The sequence below is a fragment of the Opisthocomus hoazin genome, chromosome 2 (genome assembly GCF_030867145.1).
Source record: "Opisthocomus hoazin isolate bOpiHoa1 chromosome 2, bOpiHoa1.hap1, whole genome shotgun sequence".
Lineage (NCBI taxonomy): Eukaryota > Metazoa > Chordata > Aves > Opisthocomiformes > Opisthocomidae > Opisthocomus > Opisthocomus hoazin.
In genome coordinates this window covers 56452823-56469730 of record NC_134415.1, presented here as the reverse complement: position 1 = coordinate 56469730, position 16908 = coordinate 56452823, and the positions used below count along the sequence as shown (strand labels likewise).

Sequence of the window (16908 nt, the reverse complement as noted above, 5' to 3'; positions counted from 1 at the left end):
CAGTCGGGTGCCTCTCCCTGACCTACGCCTAAGGGTCACTGTCAGCTTTCCCATCTTTTCTCCTCTTGTCACCTCGACTTCCACCCAGATCCCTCCGTGGCTCCAGCACAGTGCTGTTTAAAATAGGTTCTCACGGTGTTCGTTCCTGCTTCCTCTGCGGAGCCCTGGTGCACTTCACATGCCAGATGGTGAGGGCTGCTCTGTGTCTAGCTGTCGGAGGGACTTCTTCCCTGGTATTCTCAACTCAGGGTGAAATTATGAAAATGGAGTATCTGCCTTTCACATCTTATTTACAAAAGCATCACCAAAATTTTTTGCTGGTGGCGTTTTTAACATACACTTAGCTCCTTCTTTTTTCTGTGTTTCTTATTCCTCTAATCTGCTTTTCTAAATGTTTCCTTTCTTTTACTTTTGAGCTATAGCTGAACAGTCACTAGCTTTCATTATATGTGATTTCACTGTCTGTGCTTCTTTTATTTCAGGGAACTGTTTGGCTTATTGAGGTAGACACAAAATGAATAGTCTCCTAGACACTCTATCTGCAATTGTAATTCAAAAAAAGATTGCAGATTGCAGCTTTGGCCATTAATATAAGACAATTTCCACTTCATTTTTCTCCTCTTCCTTACCCTATCAAGCAGATGCAAACTCTCATTTATCTTCCCCAGTATCAATAAAAATATACACACACGTGCGTGCTTTGACAAGAATCTCAGGTATTTCTGCACATGGAATGCATCAATGAATTTCTGCAAAAAAAATTGTCATCATATTGCAAATAAAATGCAAATCAAAATTTAGCATTTCTCCCCATCAAACAATCAGAGTGCATGCTTGCCAGACTTCTATTTACCTCACAAGAACAGATTCGTGGATGGTATGTGCATGTACTACATACTCAGTACAGCTGCTCATGAGCCAAACAAGCCATTCTTCTCACCACATACTAAAGCACGGGAGCACAGCGTGATGTACACAGAATACATGCATACCCATTTTGGAGAAGTAGATGCCTGGAGATGACTTCTGAACTATTATGAATAAAACACAAATAAGACATACTGCTGAGCAATTTTGTAAACCTACTCACTTTGAAGTCTCTAGAATAATTAAATTCCTTACTAGGTGTAATGAGATCTCTGAGATTTGACAATTTAAAGGAGATCACAATTAGGAACTTAGCTACCATGCTCTCTCCTACACCCTATTTAAGTTACAGCGATTATTAAGCTTCTGATTAAAGAGAATATCCAACATTTTTGCAGACCTCCAGTTTTCTTCATCTATTGACAGGGTAAGAGCCTTTCACTTTCTGTGCTTGCTTTGTTAAAAGTCAGAAATTAGTCGTTTATTCAGTCACGGGAGCTAATTTTACAAAACAAGTAGCAACATGTGGTTGATTATCTGAGAGAAAAATGCAGTTCTAAATGCATTTCACACACAGGCAGCGCTGTACGCACAACAGAGGGCACACAGCCACAGAGAGCCTTGCTCAGGGACTCTGGAGAAGGCGGCAGACTTTTGTTTCAGAGCACTTCTTGGGACCTGGGTCTTTCTTGGTCTACAGGCTTTGTCAGCTATCTCAGCTGCTGCAGTCTGCTGTAGCTTCTGGCTCACTTCGCTGCACGCCTTGTTTCCCCCCCATATTACTTCTTACCCAGATATAACCCTGAAGAGAGTTCAGAGCATTTTGCTCTCCAAGCTTGGGGCATCTGTAGGTCTTGTTATGAAACCCTCCCATGTGAAAGGAAGAAAGAAGCCTGCTTCCTCAGGCAGTCCAAAATGCTTCCCAACATGTTCAAAATACAGTGAACTCTTTTCTTACTGTGGCTGCAGTTGTGCTTCTCAGCCAAAATCAAACACAGATATTACATGTAGTAAAGTATGCAACCCTCAAATGCCTCGCCAGGTTTGCATTCTGTGGGAGGCTGTTGTTAAATTGCTGCCAAGCTCCACCAAAGCAGTGGTCCACCTTTTGGCCAAGGTCAAGGGGCATGACTGTATGGTGATATACAGCATATACACTACAGAAACCAGCTCTCAATCTCAAGGTTCATGCTTCAGTAGAATTTGGATTTGGATTTATAGTGAAATTTAGATTCATAGTATTATGGGAAATGTAGTGTATGTGTTGATCATACTTCAGTGAATTGTTTCACAATTATCAAATCATTGTCAACAGCATAAATAATCATAAATGTTTTTGAAGCATTCAATGTGAAGTATCCTTGTAGGCTTGCTTCGTCTTGCTAGTAGCGTGTGCTAATACTGCAGAGCCCTGATTCAGAATTTGTGCCCAAATCTCTGTACCTCTCTTTTTTTCTTCTATCATTTTTGGTTACCACAACATATCCCCTCTTCTTCCTCCCAGCCTTTCAGGCAGTGGTGGCAGTTCACATACATTTCTCTGGTTACCAAAAAATTAGGTAGCCTGCCCATCTTTACAACACAAGGATTAACAGGTCATTTTTGGAGCAGTCTTCTCAAGGGTAATTCCTGCTGAGTGGTTATTTGTATCCTGAGCCCACAGGCAGGATGGATCTTCTGTGCATTTGAACAAGGAGCTGGCATTCCATCATGAAAGCGTCTGAACTGCTTTTTAATGAATCCCTGGGTGCAATAACAGGGAGTCTGGCAGAGGAAGCAAGGTGGCAGTGCAGAGCGTTCCTGAAGGAAGTGGATTAATTGCTTTACTTTTAGAAGCAGAAAAATGCTTCTAGCCAGTTGTTCAGAACAGGACAGGTAACCAGCCTGTTGAAATCTGCAGTGAGGAATATAAAGGATCTGAGCGAAGAGTCACTCTTGCCACTATTTTTTCTCTTAAGTGTAAATGAATCATCCCATGAGGCAAACAGCTGTGTCAGGATTGTAGGGAAGTGTAAATTGCGATCTGTAATGTTTTATAACTAGAAACATTCACCTTCTGCTCTGGAATTACTCGTGGCTCTGCTAGATTCCCTGAACAGACACAAACTGAATGAATCTTACTGGTGTCCGAGATAACTGAAGCGCAGGACACTGCATTACCTGTCATCTGAAGCTACAGTCAGAGATCCTCACACTAGACAGTGTGTCTGAGCAGTAAGAAAAGCTTTCACATTCCCTACAGTCAAAAACATACAGAAAAGCCCAGCCCAAGATTTTGTACAACCTAATCTGAAACAACTGACTGTCAATAACATTAGCAAGAAAGCAAGGTGGGGAGGAAGTTCAAGAGAAGTGATAATGGCATCTTGCTGATGCTTAAACTGATAGCCTTGAATCATCCCCTAGTTTTTCAGACCTTGTGTATAACCCCTGGCTTTAATACGGGAAAGGAGACGCCTTGTGCCATGGCCCTGTGGCACACTGCCAGCACATCCTAGAGCAGTTCCTGCTCCAGCATTCACACTGACTGCCCTCTACACTCCCAAGAGACAGCTCAGCAACACCACAAACTTTCTAGCCTGCTTTTCACCTCCTCAACCCTCTAGCAGTTCTGCAAGGTGACTGGGGAAGTAAGCACACTTTGCGTGTAGAACCAGATCAGTAAAGTGCTCAGCTGAACACTCCTCCCAAATCCTCTTGCCTCTCTAGATCTAGCATCTTCCTAGGCAGAAGCATGTTCCTCTTCTGATGTCTGTGTCCTTGAAAGGGCAGGTTTTACATATGATTGTCACAAATGGATCAAAAGACATCTACATAAAAAGAAGCAAGTTCATGTCATTTTCCTGTAGGAAGTGGAGCTGAATTTTCGATACCTTTTGTATAAGCCAGGATCTGATAGAACATTTCTGCAACATATTTCACTAAACCAATGCATGAAGTTGGAAAGACAGACCGTTTTTCAGTACAAATTCATTTTGAAAACACAAGTCCTGAATACCAGGTTAAGTGATGATTGGAAATAATTGCTCTGAGTTTTAGCTTAATTATGCTAATCAATGGCGCAGTGGCGGTTTTTCGAGAGAAAGAAATCGTTAAGAGCTTTGGAGCAAAGAGCACTGCAAGTAGGAGGGAGGTTATAGGGTCATTCACCCTTGTCTGGCAGAGTGAGACATATGGGTGACTGTCACCCATGGAGGACTGAGGGGCAGGAGGGATTTCACAGCACACCCTCTCTGTGGAGGTGTGGGCACCTGCCTCCTGGAGAGGACAGAAGGCTCACAGTCACCAAGGAGAACATAGTCCCAGCAGGATGCTCGGAACAACCCAGGGCTGAGCTGCACAGCAGAGATGCAGCTAAGGCTGCACGTCAGCCCACCTGGGGCTGGCAGCGGCCAGCTGTGTGCCCAGGGGAGAGGTCTGGCCACCCCCGGCTGCCCCCGGCTGCTGCTCCAGCCGTCCCTCCGCCCCAGCACAACCCTCCATGCGGTTGCTCGGTCAGCTGGCAGGAAGGACGGGGACAACTAATCTGGGTCACAGCTAAACCAGAAAAAGAAAGGGAAAAAACGAAAAAAAGACCGGCTCCCCACTCCAGTTTGCAGCACAACCGTTGAGGCTCTTGTCCCTGCATAAGTGAAGGGACAGCACGGGGTAAAGGAGGGCTTTGGGTGTCATTTCTGGCTTAGGGCAGCTTAAAGTATTTGTGGATTTACAGGCTGTGATAGCCCAAAGTAGTCACAGGCAAATCTCGTGGGTTGTCCAGGATGGTGGCAGGAGAGATTTTTGAGATACTTTATATAAACCTAAGGATTAAGAGATATGTGTAGCCTTACCTTTCAGAGGATATGTGGAAGTAAAGGAGGAAGGACTGCTCACTGACTGGGGAGCACAGAGATGCCTGGGGCCACATTTTGTAGCCCACGGGAGCCTGTACTGCCCAGACACGCAACCTCCAACCGCCCACACATGCCAGCCCCACGCGAGCTCCCACCGCAGCCCCATGAGCCCACGCTGCACACACGTGAGCTGCCAAGCACCCTTGGAAGCTGCTGGGTTCGCTCAACCCACCGGCCGGGGCATGACAGCCGGCGGCAGTGTGGGCGCACACCGGCTGGCCCAGCGCTCGCGGCCCATGGCTTGGCCAGGCTAACACCACCCACGCACTGATTCTGCATTTTTTGCAGTTGTCTGCCCTGCTGTGGCTACGCTTTCAAGTGTAGCCCCTTGCCAGTTCTTGTCAGTCTGCTCAAGGCAGATAATCTCTCTGTGGGGGCTTACACAGACTCTGGGATTTGCTTTTTTTCATTTGGTTGGTTGGTTTTTGGGTAATTTGCTGCTGGCTGGCTGGTTTGTTGGCTGGTTTGGGGGGCTTTGGGATGCAAAAAAAATGAGTAATGGTGAGTAAGTCCCAATTTCCAGACAATCCCTGACTTGGGAATGCAAAGCTTGCAAGCCAGCCAAAACAGGCTGAAGTGAACAATCTGAAATGATCTAGCTTGAGCCATGAAAAGAAATAGCCAGAAGAGAACATAGAAAAACATTTTCCATGCAAGTAGAAAGGAAGGCTAACGAGCTTTAAGTACGAAAGCAAGAAAAGCTTTAAGTAAGAAAGCAACAAGAGCAGACATTCCTGGCTTTACCACACTAAGGATGAGGAAAGATTAACAGTGCTGGGTAAAGAGAAGAAGGATATATTAGCTAGAAGGTGGCTTGCAGACAGGCATTTAAACTGAGCCTGTGATTCTCTGGGGGTACCTGGGCCTGATGAGACTGAAACTGCAAACACCAGCAAACCATCTACTAGTAAGGAGCTGCTAGAATCAGATCAGGGGACACTTGCTTTTCTAGAGTTTAAGATCAGCTTTGATATCTCCGGCTGTGGTGTTGCAACATAGCTGAGCTAATCTAATGATTTGCTGCTGAAAGGGACAACTCCCAACCCTGTTCCCTAAACCAGGGACAGCAGGGCACCTTCTCTGCTGCTGACGTTAACATTTATCTGACCCTGAGATCTGGCTCAAGGACAATCCAGCAGACAATAATTCACTTTTTTTCTTTTTTTATTCTGTCTGTAAGATTAATTTTACGCTCCACAAAAGAAGAAGCGCAGAGAAGAGAAGGGATAACAGCTAAAGAAGAGATAACTGAAGCAGTAAGCTAGAAAGGGTGAAATGTTTATAATGCGGTAATAAGAAACCTGGAGCTTTTAGCTTTGAAGTAGGCTTTAAAGTGACAAATTGTGTGCTTACTGCTAGCCTGCACAATTGTTTGCTGTTTACAGTGATAATACCTTTTAACCTATGCTTGTCAGGTGTGGGAGGCTGAATGCCAGAGTACATATATGTTCTGAAGAATTAGCTGACTTGTTATTTCAAAATTAAATAGTCTTTAACAACTTTAATGTGGAGGCAGATGTTCTATTGATACAATATACTTTTCAACCCACGCTTAAAGAGGTTTCTTAGAGTCCTTTGGCATAGCAGAGAACATAACTTCTGTTGTTGCCCATGATTACTAGTGACTGACAGTGGATGTCTTCTGTGTGGACATTAAATCTGTCATGGTCTGTTCTGCAGACTTCCAGACCTGGGTCTGGAAACCCCAAACAAAGATCTGTCAATGCTGATTTTTCCCGTTCAGAGTCCTTGAGACACAGAGCTAAGAACTGGGAGAACAGAGGACAATGTTGTCAGATCTATGCTCTGGGTGTGAATGGTTCTCCATTTGTTTGGGGCAGATGGAAAACAGTGTCAGAAGATAGGTGGAAAAAGCATCAAACCATACTAGCTAAAAAAAAAATCAAAGTCAAGCAGGAAGTGAAGACGGACATTTTGAAATTCCTCACTCTTCCCTTTACAAACTCTTAAATAGCCAAAGGCAAAGAGAAGAAAGTAAGTTGCTGCATTACAAACATTTGTGGGACAGGAATTTGGCAAAGTCTACATCCAGATCTTGGACTGAGTAGTGCACCAGAAGTTAGCCTCTGCTTTGGCAGATGTCATATCCAGCACCAGTCTCTGCATCTTCTGTGTTCTACAAAAGTAATCATAGAATCATAGGTTGGAGAAGACCTCTAAGGTCATCAAGTCCAATTTAATGGACAGATTTAATGTGAAGAAAGGAAAAAATAGAATGGCATTAAATGTTGTAGCAGGTAGTACAGGTGTTTGTAAATCAATGTGGCTGAATTTGGGCGTATTTTAAGAAAAATGGGCTTCTGCCCACACAAAGGTGTGCAGGTTGCGGTCTCACAAAGGCTAGCGCAGCTGGCAGTGGTTGATGCTGTTGGGGTATACGTAAACTGAAACTGCTTGACTTTTGTTTCCAGAGTTCATTACAACTCCCATTGTTGAACACACTCTCAGCTCTGGGAGCGCAAATACCGGGGCAGAGCTAACCTGAGCTACTGCTGGTGAGAAATTTTTTCAAATCCTTCTTTCAGATAGGGAAGACATGTGGAGAGCATTCCCAAATTACAGGGATGATGTAAGTCAGGATAGTCAGGTCTTTGTGCCTTGGTGATCACTCTGACAAATTTGTTTTGAAGCACACTGCTGATCCAGTCACAGAACAATGTGCAGGCCTCTTCCCACAGCAAAAAAATGTATGTGCTAGTGTCATCCACCAAGGGCTTTGAAGATGGTTCTCTGATGAAACACAGAGCAATACTGGACTGAGACTATAATACTTGTATCATCAGGCTAAAACCCGGCTCAGACAATTTAATTTCTAACAGGGTGGAAAACCATACACACCTACAGTTCCTTAACAGAGATGGACCATCTTCTTTCCCTGGGGGTGTGATTCACTTATGAATTACAGAGCCTTGCTAAAAATCAGGTGCTCTGTCAGCATGTGTTTGCATCATCTGCAGTTTGTCTTGCAGTGTCTTGTTTTGTGGGGCATCCCTGAGCAAACGGGAGCGCTGATCGCAGGCAGGGAGAAGTTCGGTGGACAAGCCAGAATACGAGATGCCTTTCACATCAGTGAAAGAAGTGGCATCCAAGCGTGCTGTCCTTTTCTTGGGCATTTATGAGCTTGTGTGTCCCAAAGCATGAAAAAGGATTAAATAAATTAAGAGTAGTTCTGCATTTCACATTAGTAACTTTGTACTGAGTTGCTGGGATGAATCAAGAATATTTTTCAGACTACATGTTAATTTGAGGAAAAAACCAAACCCCTGTACTAACTGTGTGTAGATGTTTATAGTGCTTCTGCTGTTGCATAGCCTTATCCTTATACAGAGAATATCAGAGATCCACACGATCTTTCAGTACCCAAATTTTTGTTCACTCTAAATTAGCTTAAAGATGTACAAAAATCACAAGGTGGCTCAGAGATCCCTGCAGAATAAACACTTGCAGTATATCCTGTGTGTTTATTCTAGCAAGTATTTGTACATGAATTATCATGTGTTTGTGAAATGTCACAGCTCTGTTTGCTTCTGCTGAAGGGAGGTGAACAACTGAGGCACAGAGCTGAAACATCACACCTATGAGGATAGGAAGGAGGTAAAATGCATTCCTGACTTAAAAAATCCTAAAGTAGCCTCCAGGAGACTTGTATTTTAGTTCTTTATTCCATTTCCATTTTAAAATGCTGAATTAAATAAATAAATGGCTGTTATGCGTTTTAAAATGATATTCAGACCACCAGCCCCTCCCGAAACATGGGTTGGTCGGGTATTTTCCTAAGTATGTGCTTATGAGAGCTGTAATCTGACTTCTATATGTATTACAGGGAAATATTTAGGTTTTCAGGTACTTATCTGAATGCAACCTTCAACACCTATTTGTTTACCTGAGACTCTTAAAAGGAGAAGATTTCTTCCTTTTTTTGCTCACTGAGGGAATTCTAACCAAAATAATGTGAGATTATGGTCCTAAGCAGATAAACATCACTTCCTTATACCTACATGTGAACACAATTGTTTTTATCACTCACTGTTGAGTTGGTGTATTTTTGTAACATCCTAACTGGATTGTTATGACTAGATTTCAGAATAAAAATGTAATAAATAATACATATAAATAGAAAAATACAAGGAAATGTAATAAGTGATCCAGTCAAGCAAGAAATTAAATTACAAGTGGTGTCCTTATTCCTGTGTTTTATGCCAAGAAAGATGTTAGCCTTCCCCAGGATTTCTGTAGTACTGCATTTGCTTCTCTTCAGTCAGGAAGCAGAGATTGTGGTACATAACTGTTAAGCCTGCCTCTGATGTGATTGTGTATCTATGTGTCATTGTATTTAAGTATTGAGATTATACATTATACAAAGCTGCCTGGTGCTACAACAGTGCCCGTAAGTAAAATAATATTTTGTGATTCAGCATCTTGAAAGCAGCAAATCAAGTGAAGGAGCTATAAAGCAAAGTTTTCCAGGAGTCTTTTGGTAAGAACCAGCCTGCTATCAGAGACCATACCTGGGGTTTATGTCATGTCAAAATCCCCTGGGAGAACAGACTTGTGAATATCCATGAAAAGAAAGTGGCAAAACTGCCCTGGAGCAGGAACTTCTGAGCAAGGGAAGAAACTGCATAAAACCTGACACAACCACCCTTTCACCTAAAGAGACCATTCAAATCCTATCTGGCTGGTGACAAAGAAGCAGAAGTCTGGATGGGAGGCCAGGGTGCGGGTGCTGTGCCCTCTAATCTAATTCAATAGAACCTGGGTTCTGTCTGAGGGGGCTTATCCCCACTGCTCTTACCAGGAGGCCGCTGCAGAACCTCATTGCTTTTCTAATTTATTTCTCTTAAATGTAGTCTTCGGCAGCCTTAGGAGTTACGTGTGACTGGTTATGCATGTGCTGGGACTCCCTTTAGCTGGGATAATTTGCAAGGAAAACTTACAGTGCCTGACGCAGCCTTGCCCCTTATTTCTCATTAGATAGAAAAAGTAAATTCTCTATTTCCAGACTGGTTATCTTGCACATATATACACAGATACACAATTTGGTATATAATTTGATATACACATTTGCCATGCCTGTTATTTAAATAAATATGTTTATTAATATTAATTTAAATAACTACAAATAATATAATTGTGGAAGTGACATCTCAGAATTATTTATCACCTATTCTGTGTTTTTTGGTGCATGGAACAGAATTATGTTATATCTATTAAAGCAAATGCAAATTCAAGGCTACAGAGGACAATATTAGACACAATTGCATAGGTCTAATTTAATGGACAACCCTGCAGCAGGGCTAGAAGAGATTGCTACCGGATTATTAAGTTTCAGACTCCCTTATTTTGTGTTTCCTTCCAATTCTTTAATATCAATTGTAGGATTCCCTTTGGAAACATGTAACTGTCTTCTGGAAGTTTTAAATATTCACTTAAATCAATATACTGACAAGGACTGAACAGCTTGACTGAATTTGTTGAATTTTCTTATTTGAAATGCACATCACATACACGAGAGAGCTGAATAAGAGCTGTTGCCTGTCACAATGCTGTGTGCCCACAAAATCATTAATGGTTTAAGCCCAGCAAATAGCCCAGCAAAGCCAGCAAATGTACCAACTGCTGAGAGAGAGATGCTTGGCATTAAAACCTTCAGCTATCATTGTGAACGTACAAGGTGCTTTCCCAAAAATGCGCTGCAACCTCAGAAAAGGGTGAAGGACTACACTGCATGCAGAAGCTTTCAACAAACGCCAGGGAGGAGAGCGACAGGGAGGTGAGTCGGGCCAGTCCAGGGTGCCACCTGCCTTCCTTGGGACAGCTGTGTCACCAGGGAGCCACACCAGAACTGCCACATCTTCATCCACACTGCGAAGGAAGCAGACTCCTCCGTGATATGCCTGGGGTGGGAAGCAAGGGCGAAGCAAGCACCCTGTGGTTGTGGAGCCCCGTGCCCTGACAGGGAGCAAGGAGTCGCACAGCCATGAACCAGCGCTACGCCTTGCACCCCATAGTGCTGCTGTTCTGCAGAGTCAGCACAGAAAACAGGGCCTGGACATCAACATTTTGTTGCTAGGTTAATAGAGAGATCAGATACACAATGACAAAGAAATTATTTAAATAAACAACCTAACCTGTCCGGTATAATTTTTCCCACTATCTTTTTTTTTTCTTTTTAGTCTTTGTATTATTTCCCCCTTGCAGGATCTTACAACCTTTCTGCTGTTTCAAAACTCCTTTCTGTAATATGCCTTCCGCCTCTGGGGTAAGCCTCAGCAGGATGGCTGTGCAAGCCCAGCAGGTTTAAATCCCTTCTTGAAAATGACTTAGAATCTGGTATTTTCCAGGGTCTTTAATGGTAAAAAAAAAAGGGCTGTCTTATTGTGTATGCAACACTGTTACAGGACAGGAGAAGTCTACCCACTGAATCAATTTTTTAAACTGCAAAGCAAGCTAGCCTACCACTTCCTATTAGATTCAGCAATTGTCTCTAGACTGGTTTGGCAATGCTGTAAGAAGATAAAACTACACTAGACTGTAATCTGTACAACAAGCATTTAAAGATAAGTCTTAGATGCTGCAGGCTAGGTGACACAATTTAGGACCAAAGAAAATACTTAAATATATTGTAGACTTCTCATATTGGGTTTGCGTCCTGAAGTGTGGGAGTTTAGCCATATATTCTCTTTTATAGGAGAAAGTAAAATGATGACCAGTTATTTATTATTAAGCCTTCTTGCACTTTCCATTAAATCTTCTTGTTTCAGATCTTTCGATGCATTTCAACCAGAGTGAAATATTCCGTGTGCAGCTGTGCCAGGTTGAGATGGGTTTTGTTCAATTTCACACACTTTAGCCTGCAGAGGTCAGCATAAAATTCATTGTTTTACTTGCATTAAAAATGTTTTCGTATCTTCTGTTCACACTTCTTTCCCCTCCTCCTTTTGCTTCATAACCCTCTGCTTAAAGATAGCATACTGACTGCATGGAGTAGTAAACTGAGAGCAAGAAGAGGGAATACTCCTGAGCATCTCCTCCTATGACAAGGCACTCAGGCTGGATCAAGTAAGAGGTTGTAAAAGATCCGCATTTGTACAACTGCAACTGAACATGCTGAACATTTACTCTCTGTTTCTGGAAACTCCAACTCTTGCCATGGCACACTGTGCATTTGCCTCCTCCCACCACCACAAAAATACAGTGAAACAAGATGTCCTGCCTTCTGGATGTACGTATGCCAAGATTCCACTCACTGTGTGTCTGAGGGAGGCTTTGAAAAAGGAGCTGAGGAGCTCAAAAGCCTTTGTGGACTGTGAGTTGCCAAGTGAAATGAGTCCCTGAAAAACACAGCATGTCAGTACAGCTTGCTCAAGATGAAATGACAACTCAGTAAGTCAGTTTAAAGAGAAAGAGTAACTTAAGAATACCTGGAGATAATTTTGTAACTGGCAAGACAAAAAAGCAGATGGTTTCCTAAGCTTTGGTAAGGGAACAGATATGTGTTACTAGATGTAACTGAGAAACCTGATTCCCAGTTAAAAAACTGTACGTAGGGACACAGTACAGAGGGACGGAGGACGAAGAACAGGAACAGACTCCTGTAAAGGAAGCAGGGAGAAGGTACTAGGGGATGTTCGGCTGCCCAACAACTTTTACTGAAATAAAATAAAGCCATTTTGAGAGATCTTCTCTCTTGGTGACTACCTGGACACTGCTTATAGTAGATGCCTGTGGGAGCAGCCTAGAGGTGTGGACTGCCAAAACATATTAAAAAGATAAATTTAAAGTACATGTTTGGAAACATTTAGAAATGGCCATTTATTTCTAAGGACAGACAGCTGGGGGAAAAATAATCGAATGCAAATATATTAGAATTACAAGGGGGGAAGCAAGTGGCTTACGCATTAGTGTGGAGTCCTGGCCACTCTGTAAGTCTTGCTAGTTGGCCTTCCTATCAACTCAGATTTTGCTACACAACTTATGTGGACAACTAATCTGATTCAAAATGCCCTAAAATGGTGTCCAAACCTGGGGTCTCAACCATGGCTTTAAAATCATTTATATGTGAAAAACAAGGCAGCAGTTAAGCATCACTGCCAAATCTGGAGCTAATTACCCGAAGATGCATAATGAACTTATCCCCTGTGCTGCCCTCTGCAACACTGATCCTTCTCATGCCACTGCAGCCCGTAAGAAGTGTGGGAGAAGAGGTATTCCTTGCTGTGTGGCTCAAACTCTGTTTGAAGTGTGTGTGTGGAATACAGAAAAGCAACGCAACAGACCTGCACGGTGTAGGCCTGGCTTCAGCCTCATGCACATTGAGTAGGGTCTATTTGAAGCAGTGGCTGGAAAAGGTGTTTCCTGAACCCTCCTCAAGATCAGCATCTTCATTGTCACTGGTTATTTTTTCTGCACAAAGTACAGAAAGGACTATTGCTTCCTCAGGGAAGCAATCATACAGGCACCCTACAGGAGTGCTACTCTTCAAGCTGACTGACCCTTGTAGACCAAAGTAACATTTGTGGTCAAGAACAAGGCTAGTGATCACAGCAAGATCCATATCCAAAAGTTATAATCTCACAGCTGGGGAGGGGAGGGGGAGGGAAAGACTTAAAAAGCTCTCCTAAACAATGCTGCCATGTCATCATCCTATAACAGCCAGGATCTTCTAATGTCATCAAGCAGCAAACTTCAATAAATGTCCCCACAAAGCTTCAATAAAAGCAGCAGATATAACTCTCTCTCCATCTCTCCTGATGGAGCTGTTCCATTTTTTATACATATTTAAATATTCATTTGACAAAAGGGAGAGACTGACAGTAACTCAGTACTGAAGACACTCGCGAGGGATCTCTCAGACCCAGATTCAAGTTCTCTCACACAATAAAAATAAATGTTTCTCCAGGGTTTGCATCACAATTTTTTTCCCTGTTTCAGGACACATTGTTGGTCAAGAACAGAGAAAGGAGGAGACTTGCCTTGGGACAGTGCATAGCCTGGTTATAGGGCATTCATGTGGGATGTGATGGAGATGCTCTTAACCTAAGTGAGTGCCTTAACTAGTGGCTGTTGGGGTGAAGTTCCCTCACACTTTCCCAATGCCTTCATACCTCTATGGAAAAAAAAGTAGGTCCCCCTGGCCCAAAGAGGTTCTCTACCATCAAAGCCCAACATTTTGAGAGGCCAGAAATTCCTGATGGGAAACATATTTCACTGCAAAGTTCCCAACCAACTCTATTTAAAACAGTGCTGGCTGTAATTGCTTATAGTTTAATTCAACCAAAGAAGATAGCGTTCAAACCCTCATGACTGCACATAGCATCTCTAGAGTGCAACAGATCAGTAAAGGCAGTGTGCTTTGTTATTTAAGTGAAGACCAGTCTTACTAAACAATTTATTTTCATTGAAACTCTGCTGGTAATGCAGCTGGGACAGATATTTTTCAAGTGGACTTTTTGATCTCTGTATCTGCACTAGATGTAGATGAAGGTTTTGAATTGACTAATAGATCCTGTGTTAGTAGACTTCCCTGATTAATTCTTTTGCTCTACTTTAGGAAGGAGAAAGGAAGAGTAGCTTGGCTTGCTTTAGTCCCCAAGCTATACTAGTTAAACTAACAGCAAAACATTGCATGTGAGTGCTTGATCAAGGCTTATATGTTTGACTTGCCCTTGTCAATGTAAACTAATTTCCATTTTCAAAAGCAACTAAATTTAACTCTAAATCTGCACAGCAATTTAATTAAGATGGATGCCACTTTCCTGTTTAAGAATTGGAATTTTCTGGATTAGCAGAGGAGAGGTTTGATACAGACAGGAAAAGAGATGAAAATTGAAAAGTAGGAAAAGAAAAACAAGCTAGGAAGAGAGAGAAAAGAACAAGAAAATGGATGGAAAGTTGTTTTAAGACAGCTGGAAAAGAAATCTTTTGAGTTAAGCACTGCTGACCACTTACAGACAGAAAAATGTGGCCATAGGGAGGGGCAGTTACAGAATCAAGAAGCAGAGCAACACACTCAGGTATGTGAATTATTGAAAAACTGGCAAGTAAATCCCAGATTTTGATAGCAAATAAAAAAAAACTATGGAAAATCAGCCTGGAGGCCATTCCTGTGGTCATTAAACATGTTCCAGTAGTTTCAAGTCCTGTTTCTGGAAGGATCTGACTACATATTTGAGTTATCTAGGTGCTTCAAAGGCTCCAGCAAATTCCTTCTTGGTTTCTCAGTAACTCACACTTCTTTATCTGTATCAGTGCGATGTCCTCACCAGCTTTGTAATGGACTCTGCTAGGAGCTAAAATATCCTCCAAAGCCCTGAAACGACATTTTGTGCTGTCTTGTGACTTTATTTCCAAAGCTGCATGTTTGTCTACTACACTGCTTTCAGTTCTTCATGCCCATGTATAGGGAGGTATGCTGTCCTTCTCCATCAGCAAGCTTAGCATGCCTCCGCATCTGTGCTGGTTTAGGTGAAGAACACAGCAGTAACTGCGCAAAAGGTTTAGGTCAGAGGTTGGGATATTGCTGTGTAAAAGATCTGGACGCTTGACCTGAGGCAAAAAAGCATATCAACTAGGTGTTGAGCTTTTAGTTCAGAAGAGCACCTTAAAACTCTGTAGGGCTTTTTAACTTTATACCACTCACACAAGCTCAACAGAAAGGTCAAGAAAATCTTACTAAAATTTCGCAACAAACATATTGCTAAAAGGCTTAGGTAAGCCCTGTTGTTTTTTTAAGGTGACAATGCTGAGGGGAAAGCTTGGTTTTTGAACAGGATGAAATATTTTCTCATATTATGAACTGTATTCTAAATATACTACATTTAGATCCTTTAAAGTACAATTTTTTGGTGAAAGTAGAATAATAGTAAGCACAACAAAGAACTAGTTACTAAGTTTCTCATGACCTAAAGTACTTAGTAGTCCTTTTTTTGTCAGACATGATTTTAAAGACACCAACAGCGTTAGTCAGAGACTGCACTGCAGACACACCATACTAGTTTCTCACAGACATGTCAGAGTCCATGCAACATCCATAGAGTCAGAGGAAGATGGATCAGACTCTGTCTTTCTGTTTGCATGGAATTCAAGTTCTTCAGCTACAGAGATTTTTGGCAATTTCCCTGCATGGGGGACTCCCAGGGCTGCCTGCCACTCCCAGCTCCCTCTCTGTCTAGCTCAGGAGCTGGCAGTCTTATCGTGGCCTCCGTGGCACACTGAGCTGTATATTTGGGTTACTTCTGTCTCTGTTCCCTTGCCTGCCGACCCCCGTCTGGCAATAAAATAAAAAGTGTTGAAGTAGCACAAAGGCAAAATTTATCACAGCATGGGTTTTCTACGATATTACTTCCATCCATATCCTTTTCATCTCCAGGACATATGAAAATGGTTCTTAGGCAAACTGAATCAAAACAACTCGAGTGACTCAGAGAAAACTACAGATCCCAAAGAGCTGGAAATTAACTGAATTTTAGTTCTATTAGGGAGCTCAGAAATGTAGACTTCACTAGTTCTTCATTATTTTTATGAATTTTTTCAGCTGGGATAAAAATAATCTAAGCTCATGTCTACCTCTATGGTGCTTCTATAAAGATTAAAAAGCAATAAGATAATAACGAATGCAAATGTTCAGACAGCTGCTCACAGGGAGATGCTGTTTGAAGTAACAGTTCTCTCTCCCCCTCTGCTGCAGCTGGGTTGCTTTTAATTATTAGCAAGCAAAATAACAGGTTCAATAGATGTGGAAGCAAGTTCATTTTCACCACCACCTGACTTCTGCAACTTTCGCACCAACACTGGATTTGAGAATATGGACAAGTTTACACTGATGATGACTCAGACTATTGCTCATGATTCTGAATATTAAATAGAGCATAGGGATAGTATGAAGTGTGCTTTTGGATCACAGTCATGAGGACTGTCACATAACAGTACCTTGAAAACTAATGTTCAGTCCCCAGCTTTCACACATACATCCCAGTGGCCTTAGACAAGTACATATGATTTAGAACCACTCAGACACAGATTTCTGGTCCCCTTTCCCAAAAGACTGCAATAGCATCTCAGTTTGAACATACTGCAGAGCAACTGCACGTAGGGGCATGAGATCCCCATCACATGCATGGAGAGA

At 42.3% G+C, this 16908-nt stretch overlaps 1 protein-coding gene across 5 annotated transcripts in view; it reads right to left on the bottom strand.

Moving 5' to 3' along the window:
- Positions 1 to 16908, bottom strand: part of GRM1 (glutamate metabotropic receptor 1) — a 199405-nt gene that overhangs the window by 14788 nt on the left and 167709 nt on the right. For 2 of the 5 annotated variants that reach the window (XM_075413739.1, XM_075413738.1), the window contains exon 9: positions 993 to 1031. The exons of the other annotated variants lie outside the window; for them this stretch is intronic. In XM_075413739.1, coding sequence (XP_075269854.1) covers positions 993 to 1031 — 39 coding nt within the window. The remainder of the gene's footprint in view (positions 1 to 992; positions 1032 to 16908) is intronic. 5 annotated transcript variants of the gene reach the window in all.